General features: G+C 46.0%; 1 protein-coding gene across 2 annotated transcripts in view; it reads left to right on the top strand.

Moving 5' to 3' along the window:
• Positions 1-6093: 6093 nt before the first annotated feature.
• Positions 6094-17924, top strand: part of CMTM4 (CKLF like MARVEL transmembrane domain containing 4) — a 39966-nt gene continuing 28135 nt past the window's right edge. For both annotated transcript variants that reach the window (XM_055726428.1, XM_055726430.1), the window contains exon 1: positions 6094-6732. In XM_055726428.1, coding sequence (XP_055582403.1) covers positions 6547-6732 — 186 coding nt within the window. In that variant the 5' untranslated portion in view covers positions 6094-6546. The remainder of the gene's footprint in view (positions 6733-17924) is intronic.

The raw sequence follows: 17924 nt of genomic DNA on the forward strand, positions 1-17924 counted from the left end.
CAGTAGTTCGAGGACATAAATAGGAGCTAAGCCTGCTGTGTGTGAAAAGGGACCCTTGGGAGGGTGCTGGGTCATTGGGCTCGGTGGGAGGGGTGAGGTGGGGAAGGTGGGAAGAGAAGACATAAGTCTGCAAGGAATCAGGATTTATTAGTTCCGCTGTGTATGGCTTTGTAGAGTTGGGGCCATATGCCTGCCTTGAGTTTATAGCCAGTGATGGAAGACTTGAAATTATTTTTCCTGTTTAAAAAAAGAAAGAAAATGAAAAAAAAAAAATACTCTGGGCGGGAATGAGCCAAATTAGCTGAATATAAAGTTCTGTCGTATGGAGTAATTAAGTGCTGTTGAAAAACAGGGATATTCTTTGAACTGTTGTTGTGTTAGGTGATGTTAGCAATAAGCTGTAGTTTAGCTGTAAGTAAAACAAATTCAGAAGGATAATTAAAAAATGAACTTCTTGAACGTTTGCAGTTCCCCACCAGAAGCGCAGGGGACTGGTTTGGTCGTGTAACAACAAACACTATTAAAACAGTTGAGGTCAGTTGTTTTCGCTGGCCCGTTTTGTCCGTCGAAAGAAGGAATGTAGTGAGTGTACTTCATCTTTTTTTTTTTTTTTTAAGCCTGTTAAGGGACCTTTAAAACTTCGCTTATAAAACATGGTTTATACAATTTTTCATCCTCCCCTTCAGCTTCCCACCTCCTGAAAAAAAATAAAAATTGGCTCTCTCCCTCCAAAGGCCTGCTGTACCCTACACGCTCTGTCTCTTGCTGTAAAAATACTGGCTATGACAGGGGCAGCATGGCCAAGCAGCCAGAGGGGAACTAGTGTTTTCTGACCTGTTCTAGGCCTGTGTGTTTTTTATGGTGGTATTGGAAGAAGACTATCTTTTTTTTTCTCTGTTCAGGCCTTCCCCCCGCCAGTGCCCTGAATAAATGTAGTGCCATGAATAAAGTAAACACTGCTGTCAGTCTCTCTGCATATTTTTCAGTATGCTTCATTATACGGGATTCTTTCAAAAGAAATATAACTCACAGCCTTGGCTGGTTCCCAGCACCATTAAAGGTCTTCTGGCACTTTTCTTAAGCATACGAGGTTTTGCTTCTATTTTTTTATAGAAATTAATTTCACCTCCCTGCTATGTAGAATGTCTGCTGCCCTCCAGCCCAGCTGTGGCTGCAAGGTAACCCCTCGCCAGTACTTGCAGATTGCACGTGGTTTTAAAAGGTTTTGGAGATGAAAGGAGTTGGTGACTCCATCAGTGACGAAGGCGGGGGGGAGAAACCAACCCTGGACTGGTAGACAATACCGAAGGAGATGTCAATTGTTAATCTGGAGTAAAAAAAAAAAAAAAAGCTGCTCTGTGAATGGCTCGTTGTTAACAGCATGTAAAGCCACGTTCGTAAGTCTGCAAAGTAAGGGTCCAGCTAACTTTATCAGCAGTGTTGCCTTTCTTGGTTTGGTTTCTTAGGGGATTCTTTCTCTTGGTTCATTTGTTTTTGAAGGGGAAATGCTGTTTCCCGATAGCAATGCTATTAATCCAGGAGTGACGCTTTTACCTGTTCCCTTGAAGGTGCAGCCAGCCCTGTACAGCTCCTTGGGACAGGTCCTGTGCTGATGTTCCAGCCACCGCTGCCTTCTGATCCCCGCTGAGACCTGATGGCCGCCCCTTGGCACTGGCACTGGGGGGATCCGCACCCAAGTGTGTGTACGAGGGCTGTAGTGCCCTCCAGGGCTGCTGTGTGTATTTCCCAAAGCTAAGGGCTGGAATGCAGGTGATGCTGTTGAAAGTATGTGTGGGATGATATTACGGTATAACTGCAGGACAGGGATAGGATTCACTGACGCTTTCTGTTGTGAAAGCAGCGCTTTTTTTTAACCAGACAAAAAGCCAAGGGAGTCGCTCACCGTGCTGTGTCTGTATGTGCCTTAAGTACCCGCACCAAACGGTCAGATTTGAGAAGCAGGGACTATGTTGTCAGCCTGTGAAACTTTCCTGAGTATTCAGTGGAAGAAGATTTTATAGGTCACCCTTCAAATTAGTTTCTTTCTGCCCTTCTCTCTGCTTCTCTCGGTGCTTTCCTCAGTTGATGTGACCGTGCTTTGAGTCCTAGCCGAGGAATTCAGTTCTTGTTACTGCTCCTGAGGCACCTTTATGCGGAGTGGTCTTACCCTGGGAGGTTGAACGGTGCCGCTTCAGCTGTAGTTGGACGTGATGAATAGGAACTGTCGTGCACCGTTCAGCACCAGTTGTCCTCTACCAGTTAGAGATAACTGACTGCATGACTCCCCACCATTCTGTCCAGTTTTCCTTCGCTTAAAGTCCATGTCAGAATTTGCAGCTTATTCCTGTTCTATTAATTCCTAACTCTGACTCAGCAAATTTATGTGCCTGCTTCCCATGCTGCTCATGGCTACAGAGTCAAAGCGTGCATGCCACGCTTCCCACACTATGAAAATGGACAATTTACTGAACTAAGGCACTTAAAACTGCCAGATGTTTTCCTGAAGCAATTTCTTTATTAGCTTTTTGGGGTGGAATGGGGTGGGGTTTGGGATTTTTTTCCCCAACTGCAAAGTTGAGAAAAAGCTTCAGCATTTTTTACATTGAGAAATTCAAGGGGAAAAAAGCCTCCTCTCTGATGCCAGAGTTAAACTCTAATCACTGCTCAGCTCTCTTGGAATTTGGCAGCATACCAGTGCTCCTTCCCTTTGGTAGGTCATGTGGAAATACCGGAGCATTTTCTTAAAGAACCTCTCAGCTCTTTTCAGGTACTTGCACAGATGTAACTTTCCTGTTAGGATTCTAATTCCTTTCACACCCTTAACTATGTTTAAGCACCTTTCGTAATAAGCACCATTCAGATCTACAAAATTTTATGTATAAACATTAAAATACTTTAAAATGTGTTAAAACTACATAAATGCAGCTTTAAAAATCTGGTTTTAAGTTGATAGTCCTATTCAGTCATAAATCTCATGCTTTAATCTTGAAAATAAAACTTAAACATGCTTAATGAAATGAATCCACAAGCAGTTCACAAGTTTATTAAAGTCTGTATGAATAGCTGAGATGAAAGTTGAGAGATGAGGGTTGCTTTGTACAGTTTGATCCATGATAATATTTATAATTCTCTTTCCACTGCTTTTTTACACCTAAATCATTAGTTGGTTTTAATTTATCACCACTGTCCTGGAGTTTCTTTCTCATGGGGAATTTTTAATTCTGTCAAAGCTGGCTTAACTGTTCTGTAAAAATACAGCTCTTTGATCATTTCATGAGAGTGTCTGTGAATAGCACACTTGGATTTCCTCCCCTCTGTGCTGTTTCTTTCTTGTTTTCACTGTCCAGTCATATTTTAGCTGGATATGAAGTCCCCTCTGATGAGTTCAGTGATCTGATTAGCTTGATACTATGGTGGTGTCTTGAGTGCTGATCATTGACCTGGTTCCCCATTTTCTTATTCTTGGTATGGAGCCACACAATGAAATGGCAGGCTGTGCTTGAAAAGCTTATGAACTTGTGAAAACAAAGTTATCTGAAAGCAACGTGATCTGCCTTGGATGAATGCAATGACCTTTTTACTGGATCAATAGTTTTATTTACATATTAAATGTAGGCATTTTTTTCCTTCAAGTGCTGCAGAGCGGGCTGGAAAGGTGCCGTATCAGGCAAGAATGTGTGTAAAGGATTCCTTTGTTAAATGTTGGCAGCAGCGTCACGAGCCCTTGCCAAGTCTGTCCAGCCCACCCACCCGTCCAGGAGGACGCCAGAAAATCCCCCAGTATGGCTTGGTATTGGCGCTGTGCCATTTACAGCAAGGGGGACGCGGGCTGCACGGAGCGTGGTGCTGAACGGGGCGCCGTGGCTGTGGATGGCAATGCCAGCACCCCGCTGCCCTAGGAGCTGCCTGCGATGTCTGTGAAACGGTGGTTAGGGATGCTGTCAAGATGCTCGCTGAAAATACGCTTTGCAATTGTTCAAATAACGCTTTGGGTAGAGCAGAGAGGACGCTTACTGTGCTTTCGCTACCTGGGCAGCTAGCTCACTGAAGAACAGAGGGGGTTTGGTTTGTCTGTACTTTGCAGCATTCTCAAAATGCTCTTAATGATTTTAAATACATTTAAACTTTGTGACCTCCACTTCATAGGAAAAGCTAAGCGATTAAGAAGTTTGCTGAAGGCTGCGAAGGAGGCAGAGGCTAAGCCAAAACCCAGCATCAAGATCTCTTATCGCCTGGCCTTTTTCTTAAACCACTCAACTATATCTCCCTTTGTCCTTCATTTGCCTTCTGCAGTACCACCTTTTGATTCTCTTTCAACTAACCGATGTGTTTCGGTTAGAACTCCAAAAGAGTCACCAAAATAATATTCACTGGATGTTTCAAAAACGTTTTCACTCTTTTGCTCGGGATAGTTTTCCAGAACTGCCACAGCAGTCCCTTGAAACAAATGTTAAATGTCTCCATAGGTGAATGTGGATAAACTGTGTTTGAAACAGCTGTGGAGCCCTAAGTTAAAAGGAATCCAGAGAAGCTCTCCTAAGCGACAGCTACCTACCCATGATATTTCCTACAAGAAAGGAGCTTTGTGAGACTTCTGATTTCCCCAGAGTTATACAAGAACTGAAATAAGAGACTGTAAAAACCTGTTAGTCCATCATGGCCAGCCCTGTGCCAATGCAGGATAACCCCCTTGCATTTAGGATTTCATGTTGTTAGGCTACTTTCATGTGACCCAAGCAGCAGAGTTACCATCCTTCTCCATTCCTTGCTCATGTTTTCCTTTTTTTTTTTCTTTTTTTCTTTTCCTGCCCTTTGCCCTTTACCGAAGGGCAACGTTTCTGTTTTCTTAAGCACGTCTCCTAACTCTTAATTTTGCATGAGAAAATCAGCCTCTTCCAGCAGCAGGGTATATCAGAGAATCCACGAAAAGACTTCCATCAGCAGTGGCCCGTCAGCTGTGTCTCCAGTTAGCCAGGCAGCTGATGGCAGACAAAACCCTGGTGCTCTCCAGTGCGCTCTCTGTGGCCTTAGTTCTTGGGATCTATTTATACAGAGACCAAGGAAAAGAAGAAAAATGTCTTGAAATTAAAAGTCACATGGTAGTAGGCAGAACCCTCCAAAAGAAGAAGGGTTAAAGGAGCTTCCGAAGAACCAAAAGGGAGAAATGAAGCCAGACACAAAGCAAGGGAAATCACATGGTCGATAATCCGCAGTGTTCATGGAAAACCGGGGTGGTAAGGTGGTGTCTCGGAGGCTGGGGGAAGGTCCTAGAAGAAGTAATATGTGTGAACATCCTGCATGAGCAGTGTGGAAGGGAACAGTGTAGCCTGTCAATGGCAAGAGCTAGGCAAGGGATCTGGCTGGCAAAGGCGGCAGATCGCAGGGTGCAGCACCCAGCACTCGCATGCTTGGCCTGCAGTACCTGGCAGCTGTCTCTCTCCCTGCACCTTAGAAAAAGTTTTTTCCGATGCATTTGATATGCCTGTGTTTGCTACATCACGTTGCAATTTCTCATTATTTGTGGTGACACAGCATAAGAAGCAGCGTTTCCAAACAGCGACTCAGTGCCCGTCAAGACTAACCGTCTGCTTGGACAACCGCACCGAGCCAAGGAGGCTGCCAGAGCTCCGATCCCGGGGCAGCGCGCCCCGAGGGGCTGCGGGGCGCGGGGTGCTGCGGGCACGGCCCCGGGCGGCTCGGGGGCGCGATCCCGAGCGGCGCTGCCCGCGGGGCCCCCGGGTCACGGACGCAGCTTCCAGCGCCGGTGGCCTCCGCGGGGCCGGGTGCGGCGGGGAGCGCCCCAGGTGGCAACGTGGTCGCGCCGCGGGCGCCAGCGCCTGCCGAGGCCCCGGCAGGGGCCAGCCCGCCGCGCCCGGGGGTTCCGCAGCCGGGAGGCGCGGCGGGCCGGGGGCAGGTGCCCACCCTCCTCAGCCGGGCTCGGCAGGGCGGCCCGGGGGCGGCGCCGCGGCGGGGGCAGGTGCCGGCGGCGGGGACGGGGCGGGCGGGGGCCGCGGGCCGGTGGAGGCACCGCCCGGCCGGGCGCGCCCCGCGGGGCGGGCTCTCTCCGCCCTTTCCGCTGCGCGCAGGGGGAGGAGCGGCGGCGGCGGCGGCAGCGTCCCCGCTCGGAGCCGAGCTGCCGTGCCGGGACCGGGGGAGGGGAGCTGAGCCGCGGGCTGGCCGCGCCGCCCAGGGGGTCGAGGGGGCCCCGGCGGTCTCGTCCCTGCGGGAGCCCGGGCCGGGCTGCACCGCGGCGGCCCCGGGCACGGCGGCTCCGCGCGCCCCTCGGCGGGGCCAGGGCGCCCCCGGGCGGCGGGGCGCTGAGCGCGGCGCCGCTCTCCTCCTCCTCCTCCTGCTACCGGGGCTGAGGCGGCGGCCGGGCCGGGGCAGGGCACCATGCTGCCCCCGCTCTGCCCGCGCCGCTCCGCCTGACGCGGGGCCGGGGCAGCCATGCAGCCGGCGCGCCGCTAGGTGAGCGCGGCGCGGCTGGGGCCGGAGCTCCGCGGTCACCCCCTCAGCAGCGCGGCGGCACCGGCAGGCACCGGCACCATGAGGAACGGCGATGACCTGGAGGGCTTCGACGGCGAGGCGTCCAGCACCTCCATGATCTCGGGCTCCAGCAGTCCCTACCAGCCCACCACGGAGCCCGTCAGCCAGCGCCACGGGCTGGGCGGCCTCCGCTGCGACTTGGACTACCTGCGGGGCACCTTCGGCAGGATCAAGCTGGCCGAGGTGGTAGGTACCGCCGGCGGGCAGCGGGCCCGCGGCTGCCCGCGCTCGGGAGAGCCCCCTCCGCGCCCCGGCGGGCGCCTTCCCCCGTGGCGGTGCGGGCGGGGAGCGGGGGGAGGCGGCGGGGCCGTGCCGCCGGCCCGGCGGCGGGGTGCGTACCTGCGGGCGCGGCGCCTGGCGGCGGCCCAGCCGGCCTCCATTTCAGGCGGGCCGGGCGCGCCGTGTCACCCGCCGCCGCCGCTGAGCTCGGCGCTGCGGGGCGCGCTGTCGGAGCGGCCGGCCCCGCTGGGTGCGCGGGGTCGCGGCCGCCCGGGGCGGGGCGGGGCGGGGGGGCCCGCTGAGGCCCGGGAGCGGGGCGAGCCGCCCGCCCGCCTCCCGCCGTGCCCGGTGGCTGGAGGAGTCGCCGCTGTGTTTGCGGTGGCGGGAGGCACGTCAGGTGGCTCCCCCTCGCCGCGGGAAGCGGCCCGGGCCTGGCCTCCATTACGGCGGGGCTTGGGGGGCGTTCGGCTGCGCCCGCCGCTTTTGGTGGGGGGTTTGACCTGGGGGTGCGCGCTGCGGCCGGCCCGTGCCCTTTGGTCGCCGGGGTGTTGAGAGAACTGCACAGCTACAGGTTTTGCGTGGGTTAAAAAAAACAACAAAAAAGTCAGTTTACCAGTACGTAAGCGCTTCGGGTGTTGGATGTTCTTTCACTTCGATGGACTTAACGGAGAAGGGCGTCGGGGAGGGGCCCGGAGGGGCGCACCCGTGGGTGCCTGGGCTGCAGGCGGGGGGCTCCTGGCTGCGGGGTCCCCCCGCCCCCCCCTCGGTCAGGGGGCTCCTGGCTGCGGCCCTCCCCGGCCCCCCCGCGGGCTCCAGGTGAGGAGCTGGGGCTGCGGGTTGTCCCCCGTGCCGAGCCGCTTGCCTGTAGCAGGCCGAAGTTCTCCTCAGCACGCAGACTACCAGAACAGAAACCCCGGCAGATAACCCAGCCACACCTGCCTTTCCCCAGTCTGAAATAAAATGTAAGTGGTGTTTGCCCACATCCTTCGAAAGGCTGAACTCTTCGGTTTGATGACAGCCCTGCAAGGCTTGGGGCACCCCAGCAGCCAGGTGTGTCCCGATGCCGAAATGTGTTGTCATCTTTTCTGGTGTTGATGCTGGTGCTGGTTTTCATCTGATCCACTCTCAAAGTCACTTGGATACCACCGTTTTTTAAATCAACAAATGTGTTTTTCCAGGGTATTATTTTAAAATAGGCATTTTATGAAAACAGCAGTAAGTCTGAAATACGCTTTTAAGTAGTATCTTCCAGGGTACTACAAACTGTTTTTCCTTAAAAAGGGCGAGTTCTTTGAGGGCTGTGGTGGCAGAAACACTTAAATCTTTCGTAGGTAGGAACTTCAGCATTTAAACCCGCTACTGGTTAGTACGAAACAAAGCTTGTTTGTACAGGTTTTGTGTAAAATACCTTCAAAGTATCCTAGGTTCAACAGTGACACAAGTTTATAGAGGAATGCGGTGATGAATATGTGATCGCTTTTTGCAAACACAGTGAAAATCTGGAAGTGTGATTTGTTTTTTCTCTCCTCAGTGTAGAGTAGAATGTGGCCCGCAAGTGGTAGCGATGAGTGTGTTACCCAAGTAGTCTTAACAACGGGGAATAGTTGTATTTGCATGATGTGTTTTTAGGACTGAAGCCAAGGGATCTGTCATCGCTGTGCAACACCTACCTGTCTTGGAGCTGTTAAAAACTGTCCATGTGGTAGAAATCCTGGGGTGGTGCTGAAATAATCTGCCCTCGGGATTTTTGTTTCTGTTCCTACTGCTGATACTTTCTGTAGTACACTAATAACTGTGGCAGGTGACGTTAAAAGCTTGTCATTAAAATGAGTAATTACTGATCGTGAGTAAGCAAATCCTGATCTGCTTGGAACAAGTTCCCAAGATACATGGAGTACACCTCTTAAATTTTCGAGTCTTGTAAAGAAAGATGGGAGGGAAAACCACACTGTGCTGGAGTTACAGATAGGGGAGTTTTATTGTCTGTTGAACAAAGACATCGCTACTTCAGTGCGTTGTTAGGAAGTTGTATACGTGTGGATTAGTATCTTCAGGGTAACTGAGTGATGCGCTGGGCCTTTTTAGTAAGAGTGATCTGAGTTAGTGCGCATGGTTCCTACAGAGTGTATGAATTCAGTGGGTCAGAAGTTAACAAGAAATTAAATTAGCTAATATAGGGTGGAAACCTATGTACTGTCTCGACACGTTTAGTTTCTGCACAGTTGTATTCAGAAGTAGCTCTACAATTCATGGTAAGGATTGGTAGAGCAGACCACTGAATTTTGCAAACTGGTGGAAAACTGAGCAGTTTTAGAAAAGAGAACACGGTCTGCAGTGTATTTAATTCACTTATTTGACAAGTATAGCTGTTTTAATTAAAATGTTTAATACATTTGCAGAAACTGTAGGAACTAAAATATCTAAGTCTGTAATACAGAACTCTAGCTCTTAAAAACAAGGAGGAACTCCCTTTGCACAGAAGAAAACTTAGAAAAAAAGTATTGGTTAAGATAAAAGGTCTGTAAATATAGTAAAAAGAATGCTGCAGGAAAGATTACAATGCCTGTGCTTCATTTAGCATCAGGATTTGTCTTAAAGTACATGTATGATTGGCAGTCAGCAGTATCAGCTCAAGACAAACAATTGCTGTTGAGTCTAATCTTCAGTTGAAGGACTTTGTGCAAATTAGTTTGTAGTGCTGTGTGTGAAGGATAACTGTTGGACATCAGCTTAAATGGTTCTTCCAAATGCCCATTCTTGATTGCCAAAAGCAGAAGGAATAGGGGAAAAAAAACCCATGTGACTGAAAATAGGTGATTGTAGGGCTCTGTTACTTTGTTGTAGGTTTGTCTTCATCAGTTCAAAATACTGTTACAGGAGTTGTTGCAAGAGAGAAAGCAGTATGACATTTTAGGCATATGGAGTAATTTAAGTGCTGTTAGAGGGGACAATAGTTTTAACTTACATTTCAACAGAATATGTCCTATTAAAGGGGCACCAATATAACGGGTTATAATAACAATTCACGTGTAATTTTGTGTGGCTTGCTTTGAGTCTTATTTTGGCTGGCTTTCTCTTGACTCCCAGAAGAGGTTGAATAGCGTTATGGTGCTTGGTTAATTTTACATTGGGTATGCAATTAAGAAAACAGTATTTTACTATTTCGGGCTTTTTACTAATATTCATGGTTAAGTTGAACAATTATGTAGTACCTACGTCTGCCTGCCTGCTAATGGTCAGTAATATCAACATGAAGAATAGCAAGGAAGTAATAAAAAGGGCTCATGTGGAACAGCTTAGTATTGAACTGATTTTCCTCTTTTTGAAAGTTTTATTGTGAGGTAGGTAAGCTTTTCGGAAAGTAGCTCTTCTGCTTGTATCTTACTGTTCTGTTGAAATAGTTGTGTGTGTGTTTGTTTGAATCTCTGAGGAAACATCTGCTGTAACTGGGGCTGCAGCTGTACGCCGTGAAGAAGCTCGAGGGAAGGAAGATGGTGAGTGTTGGACTGTATCAGGAAAAGAGTGCCCAGGGCTGCTGGGGTGGCCCAGGCACCTGATGAGGTGTCATCAGGCAGGTGGGAAGGAAATGGCATGAAGAGAAATGAATGGGGGGGGGGGGGGCACTTAGAGTAGCATGGATTGCTCGTGTTTGGTTTGGGGCTTTTTTATTATTATTATTTATTTTAAAGTGAGGGTCTGAATTTGAAATGGAAGTCGGGGAGAGGCCAGTACACATGTGTACACTAACTGAAGAAATGCTTTCCCTTTGGGGTAGTTGAAATCTAGCTGGAAATCATCTCAACTGACTTTACAGCGTTTAGATGGAGCAATACCTTGCCTTACAACAGATAGGAAAGATTAGGTAGCTGTCCTTGGAGACCGGAGCAGAAAAGCTCTTTGGAGTTTATTTTTATTACTCTGGCATGGTTTTATGTTTGCCATGCTTTTGGGGGCTTTAATACTTCCCATGGAGATTATTGTGTAATAATCATACAGATATCCCTGAAAAACTTCCCTATGGGCATCCTCAAATGATTTGTTTCATTTCAGTACTTTGTCTGTATTCCCTTAAATTTCCTAGGGAGTGTCTCTCCGTTTTTCTGAGTGTGGTTGCTGAAGAAAGGTGTTTACTGTGTGAGTAATCAGGAGGGGCCCATTGCTGTCATCCGAAAGAGATGGGCTAGTTCACAGGTACCATCTCTTTGCTGGAAATAGTTTCACTTTAGATAAGGTTGCCTAATTATTTTTTTCCCTACTGTATTTTTCTCTTCAGCTTTTCTAAATGCATTACTATTTTTCCTTCATGTTGTAATTCTGCACCTTCAAGGATCTTACTGTTATTAAAGTTGGGCATAGACATATATTTCCCACTGAAATTCCCATGGTGAGTCATGGCTACCTGTTGTTTGCTTCTTGGTTTCTTTGGGAACTGTAGCGCCGGGTGGGCTGTTCATCGGGCCACTAGATGAGTTATGAGGAAACCAGGCAGGGTTCTGTTGGGAGCCCTCCTTGGTTCTCACTGGGATCCTGCCAGTTGTTCACAGGCACTTGATTTAATGTAATGTCTGTCACCTTTAACAGCTGGGACGATTCATGTGAATGATTGTGCCTGGCTGGTTTTTGTGATGGTGGTGGTGGTTAGGAATGGTTTAACTGGAGCAGTAAGATCACGGAGCAACCTTTTGATGGAAGTAGCAAGTGTCAGAAAACCTGTATCACGTGCTAGCTTCAAAGAGGGTGGCATTTGTGGTGGTTAGTGATGGCCTCTGTGGCTCTGGACAGACATAGACTTTCTTTTCTTCATGTGTCTGTTCCAAATGCTACAAAAATCCATTAGAGAGATTCCTTTTAAAGAAGATAATACTTCTGCTTGGGAGGTCTCAGAGCTACAAGTTGCTGATGAGTGTACTGGGAAGTATCACTGCGTGCTTGCTCTCGTCTTGTTCTCTATAGCATATGCTATTGCCCGTCAGTGGAGGCAACATTTTGAGCTAAATGAAATCTGGTGGGAATAGCTGTTCATATGTTCACAATTTTCAGAATAAAAAGGCCCATCTTCATTGGTGGAGAGTAGCTGAATGTTGGAAAAAGTTGTTTTGTGGCTTACTGTCATTATACATTTCCAGATCCAGAAACTGGTTAAAACCAGGGCTACAGTAAAAGTCTTTGCGATCAAGATCTATTGAGATGAAGAAAACACCTCGGAAGGCCTGTAATACATGTTCTACATGGGTAATAAGACCATTGAGAATTCTCATTGTTAATTATAAAAAAAAAATTAGAGTAATAGCATTTATGTTCCAAGGAGTAAGCTAATTGCTAACTATTACAATCTGGTTGAAAACCACTATGAGGCATTCAGTAATCTCATTTAATTATTGCTGCCTTCTGCCTTCAGCTCAGCATCTTTCTGATCACTTCTGGAGGGGAGGATGAGATGGGCTCCCCACCCTCCTGCCCCGGTCTGGTGTGTCACATCCCAGGGCATGTCTGGCTCTTCTCCGCTCCTTTCACCCGGGGTGCCTCTGCGGTGCCCCTGAGCAGCTGCACAGCAGTATCATCTCTGATCTGCTTTGTTTATGGGTTGTTAGTGGTGAGCCAGGTGCTTTATAGGGAGTTCTCATTTTATAAATTATAGGAGTTAACCAGTTTGCCAGTGGATGCAGTGTGAATAAATCAAGATTTCTTGCACAGCAGTTAATGTGAAGTTTGGTTTTATGTAAATGGGAGTGTTAATTATGCTACAGAAAAATAGGTGGTACATAGTGGAGGTCAGTAGATGACGTTCTCTGCGTGGTAAGGTCATTCTGTGGTGGTCAGGTCATTGGTCCTGGTGTAAAGCACTCTGTGGTCTCTGTGAGAAGCAGAACACTGCAGGAGACATCTGGGCCTTCTGAGGCAGCTGCAGTGCCACGGGCAGCCCTGTACCTGATGGTTTTTTCCCCGAGTGATAGTTGCACTTTGTTCATTTGTTCTGCGCTTTGGAGGTCTAGAAACCTGCCTCGTTTCTGCTGTGAATTTAATTCTAGCAAATGTACTTGTTGTTAATTCCTCCTTACTCCTTTGTGTGCTTTGCAGCAGTTGTCTGCACTCAGCTAGCCCTTGTCTTGCTGCGTCAGGCGAGGGAACGTTCTGAACTCTGCTTCTAAGAGGGGCTTGCTGGGCTTGGGACTGCCCAGCAGCCTGGCTGTGTACCACTGCTCACTGGTTCCTCAGTGGGCACAACCTGAGCAGCAGGTCGCCTTAGAGGTGTACCTTACTCGCCTGTACCATGACATGTATTTCTCAAGCCTCTGCTGGAAATACCTCTTCTGTTATGTCATAGGGTTGCATTGGTATTTTATAGTCATTCTGTGATTAGCTGTATCTTTCATCTTTCATTCTCTTACAGTTTCCAAGCAATAAATACTTGTTTATGTAAGAAACCCATGTGAGACTGTTGTATGTTGAGCTTTGACTCTCAGTGGCATATGTGTAGCTGCATGTTCACCAGTATCCACTGTCATACTTAACAACTTAAGATCTTTGGCATTTGTCTTTAGAAAAGTGATGCCGTTATGTCATATGAAAAGGATCAAATTTGTAATACACCTAGAAAACCTGTCTTTAGGTAAAACATGTCTCTTTGGTGTCTCTGAAATTCTTTGATGTCTCTTTAAAAGTTGTAGATTGGCATTGCTGAGTGGTGATATTTTTATACTGACATTTACTTTAGAGGAAGAATGATAACTGTTTAGCTTTGCTTTTTGTTGTGTCTGTGTGCGACTAAATAAGAGACTGTTGTCTTGCCACTGAAAGGTGAATGGGGTTTGGTCTCTTCCATGGTGTTGCTTAACTACCATCTGCCTGTGGGCTGGTGTCCTGCTGCGGGTAAACTCGACATTCCTGTTGTAAACTTCTCTCTGAGATGGTGGATAGTTCTAGATTCTGCTTTCAGAAGAAATTTCTATAAACACTGTAATAAATGTTTTCCCTCCTGTTATGAACAAGCGTAGTAGTAACAGGTACACTATACTGATTGCGGATGCTCCAGTATGAAATGTAGTTCTAATGATATTAGTATTTGGAAAGCTACCTTCTTTTCTTTTAATCTTTCTTGTAATGTCTTTTGTTGATGAGCCTCCCCAGTGATTAAATTACCATCTCGAGATAAGATGACAAGGAGAAGGACTAGAAATGTAGGAGGTGTTTTTCTTCTAACCTAACCAGTATAGGAGGAATCTGTTATTTCTGATGCAATTTAATGCATCATTTTGTCAAATCAACTTGCACACTTTTTGATAGGCCTCATCCTGTGCTCAAAACTGCATTTCAGAAATACCTGCCTTGCTTCTAGACCTCAACAAATAATTCTATACTGAAATTTTGTATATTGAGATGACTAGATGCACAATGAATAGACATTTTAACAGTGGGTCAGCTGCTGTTACTGTGTAGTGGTAGTAGTTGCTACTTCTGAATTAGAGCTGGATTAAAAAATTATATTCTGATTATTTTTTTAAGTAAGTCACCTAATTCTTAGGTGATTTGTGTAGTCAGTTGCTTCCAAAACATGGAAAGCATGGAAGTAATGTTCAGGTTTCTCTGGGCCTTGAACTGTCAACTCTTCAGGATATGGAAGGAGGAAAGCAAAAGCTAGGTAACACCAACCTGATGTAGAATAGGTGTAAGAACGTACAACCATGAGTAGAGTAAAGATGGGTCAAAAATATTTTTTAGACTATGGGACAAGAGGTCTTAGAGCTGGCATAGCACTCACCCAAACTAAGAAGCCCAAGCGGTACAGAACAGCATGATTCAAGTAATGCAGTCTTTATGGTGCTGGATCTCAAGCATTGTTTTATGTGGTAGATGTCCAGGATGAAAGCTGTACTCATGCTGCAGTATGTTATTAGAATGGCATAATGCCTGAAATGTGGTTTCAGGTAAACAGAGTAAATTTTGATGTTTTAATCTTACTTTGTGCAAATTAAACTGGAAACTAAACTCTTCAAGTATCACGTTCCTGACAGTTGTCATTAATTAATTACGGCTCTGATAGGTAATGCCTTAGCTTGTGGAAGAATACGATGCATTTTTAACCAAACAAGTTCCTTCAGCATTGTCTGAAGTTTTTAAATATGTAACTTGATAGTCAAGTATTGATACTTCAATTATATCTGTTTGAGGCACTTCTTTAAATTTTCTTTGGCTTGTGTGTATGGTCACAAAGTGTCCAGGTTGCAAGTGAGCCAGCCTTGTTTGCGATCGTTCCCCTCCTACAGCAGCCGTGTGCCGGGTATGTAGGGATATGTCCTGTGCTTGGATCTGGCATTGGCTGTGGTGATACTTCTGCTGTAACTTTCACTGAAGCTAAGCGCTGTTATTTTCAAATGCTATAAATCTGCCAGTGATACAGCACTACTCATGACGGTTCTGGCAGTTTGTTGCGAAATAATTTTATGAACCAACTACAAGCATTTCTTTATGAGTGTTTTCCTGTTCTTTTGTGCATTTTACACTGAAATCTTCATGCAAGAAGGCAACAAGCACAGTTGTGAATATTATGAAATACTTAAGTTCTGCAAGTCTTTGATAACCTTCAGTAACTTCTGTCTTATGAAATTATTTTCTAGTTAGAACTGATGCCGCCACTTAGAGTGTAATATCATTTAAAAAACCTAACTGTTGTTTAATGCTTAGAAATTTTTTATCTAATATAGGTGAAACCTTTTATTTAACATTGAGATCTTTTGAGTTTTTATGATGTTATCACTTAGTAACATTTATAAAGTATTTTTGGAAAAAGTGCTCTTCCAGAATTACAGGCTGGTGTCCTAAGTCTCTGGGATGTTCAATATGTCTAGGTCATGGTGGCAGTACAGTAAGAGCGGTGGCCAAGCAGGCGAAGGCATTGTTGCCAGGCTTACGGCTCTTGTGTTGTTAACGGCATTTTATAGTTCTCGGTTTGCAGTGTGCCCAGTTTGTTTGCAGTCTTTGGGCAGATCTGTTCTTCAGTTATAAAATCACATGTAGGTGGATTTGCAGTTATGCAACAACAGTTTGTGGGCTCTTTTCTATTTGGGATGAGACACTGCTGTGTAACGCTTCTAAGTCTAAACAGCAAGGCGGGCTTGAAGGCTTCATGCATTCCGCAGTACAGCTGGCAGTGCTCTTTAATGTTCTGGCCTACATCTACTTTTTTTAATGTTCTGTTTTACCAGTATGTCTAGACTATTTTTGCCTTTTAAGGCATGGCATCTAAGAGGGCCTTCAGATCGCAATCTTGGGAAGGTTGGGATTGCAAGGACTTTTTTGCACCATTTCCTTTAAACAAAAACAAACCCAAAAAACTTTAATGGATTCCTTAGGACTACTTTAAGTTCTTGATTGTTTTCTCATTAAAATTCCTTTCTTGTTTTAGTACTTGTGGGATGTTTGATGCTTACTCATAGTTGGGATTAAATGGGGTTTTAAAGGATACAAACTGATTCTGATAGTCTTAAAATAGAACTCTCACTTTTTAAAGTAGCCTGACAGGCTAGTTAAACAAGAGGCTGCACAGATCAAATACTTGACAAATTTTATGAGTACACCTTTACTTTTTAAAACCAATTAATTTATCCTACTGTTTGTTACAGATTTACAGTACTGTGTTTTAATACTGTTTTGACTAGCCAGGTTTCCAGCACAGGTTGGCCTGTGAACATGAATGGGAACATGAAGCCAGGTCAAAAGTCTTGATTTTTCTCTTTCCTTTTAAGAGCAGTGTAGAGAATTCTCATAAGTGAAGCCAATTTTTTTTTTCTACTTTAAAAATCATACAAACATAGTCTCAGTAACTTGCTGTGTTCCAACAGGGAGCGTGTGTGTGTATGTACCATACAGAATGAGTGTGCAGCCTGAAGGCAAAAATAGGGTAACTGTATTTATCCATTTTATTTAAATAGAAAAGATATGATATAAATTTTGAGTTCTTACGGCTTGACTTAATAGAAAGTACTAGGAAATGGACCAGAGAGGATACTGTACCCTTGCTGAAAGGCTGGGTATGGGAAGTTGGACAATGTACTGAGTTCCCTGGACACGCTCTATTAAATTCCCTGCGCAGCTGTTATTAACAATCTTAATAAATGCTGACACAAAACTAGTGACTTCTAGTGACACTAATTATTAAACTAGTCTTCAAGACAAACAAGAATTACCAACGATTTTTAAGGAAGCTAATTTCTATCTTCCCCTGCCGTGAGGACTGAAAGTGAGGCTTACTACGCTTCCCTGAACTTAGCTGTTAATCTGTATTTTTTTCCCCTCATTTTATTTCCTGCAGTTAGTTTTTACTCTGTGTTACTACTGTAAAGTCCACATAAGTAGGGCTAGCAGCAAATGGGACTAACAGAAAAATACTTTTTCTGCCCCCACTCTGTGCAGCTGGCAGTGGCTGAGGAAAGGTGCAGATGTATACAAAATTATATTTAGTGCAGCACCGAAGAAATGCATGATGTGTTTCGTGACCTGTTTTTACCTAGCTTATCTAAGAACATGATATGCAAATGTTAGTCAAATTGTGGTAAAATGGGACTTGAAGAAACTTGGTTGAGTAGTTGTACTGTTTAAGAATTTCCACTTCTGTTATGCGCATGATTTAATTATGGTTTTCATAACTCCAGAGCGCTGTTCTGAAGTCCGATGTGGGACATACTGCAGTGGCTTAGTCTGCAAGAGTTTGCTTTGCTTTGTGGTGTGTCCCCCTCTGCTCCTTTGGCATAGGCATGGGGATGCTGAGGCTTGCTGAAGTGACTTGGGAGAATTTTACTGTGACCTTTGTGAGTTGCAGCTGCCTCTGAGGAACCTGCCGTGTCTTGCAGCAGGCAGTATTGTTAGAGAGGGTAGCCTGTGACGCTTGGCAGTTACAGGGAGATGGCTGTAAAAGCTGTGCTTGCCCGATGTCTGTCAAAATGAGTATGAGACAACGAATGGGAGAATTAAGCCTCAAACATCAGGATACGGTGAAAGGGGTGGGGGGGAACCCTACCTCCTATAATTTTCTGTTTATGTCCACTCACTGAAGCCATTGGCACAATTCAGTGTACTGTTGGTATGGAATAAAATAAGTCTTTGCGTTTATGAGTTGTTAGTTTCAATGGGTTGCATAGGGATTAAGTGATTATTACAGTATA

The sequence above is a fragment of the Falco cherrug genome, chromosome 14, assembly GCF_023634085.1.
Source record: "Falco cherrug isolate bFalChe1 chromosome 14, bFalChe1.pri, whole genome shotgun sequence".
NCBI classification, from domain to species: Eukaryota; Metazoa; Chordata; class Aves; order Falconiformes; family Falconidae; genus Falco; species Falco cherrug.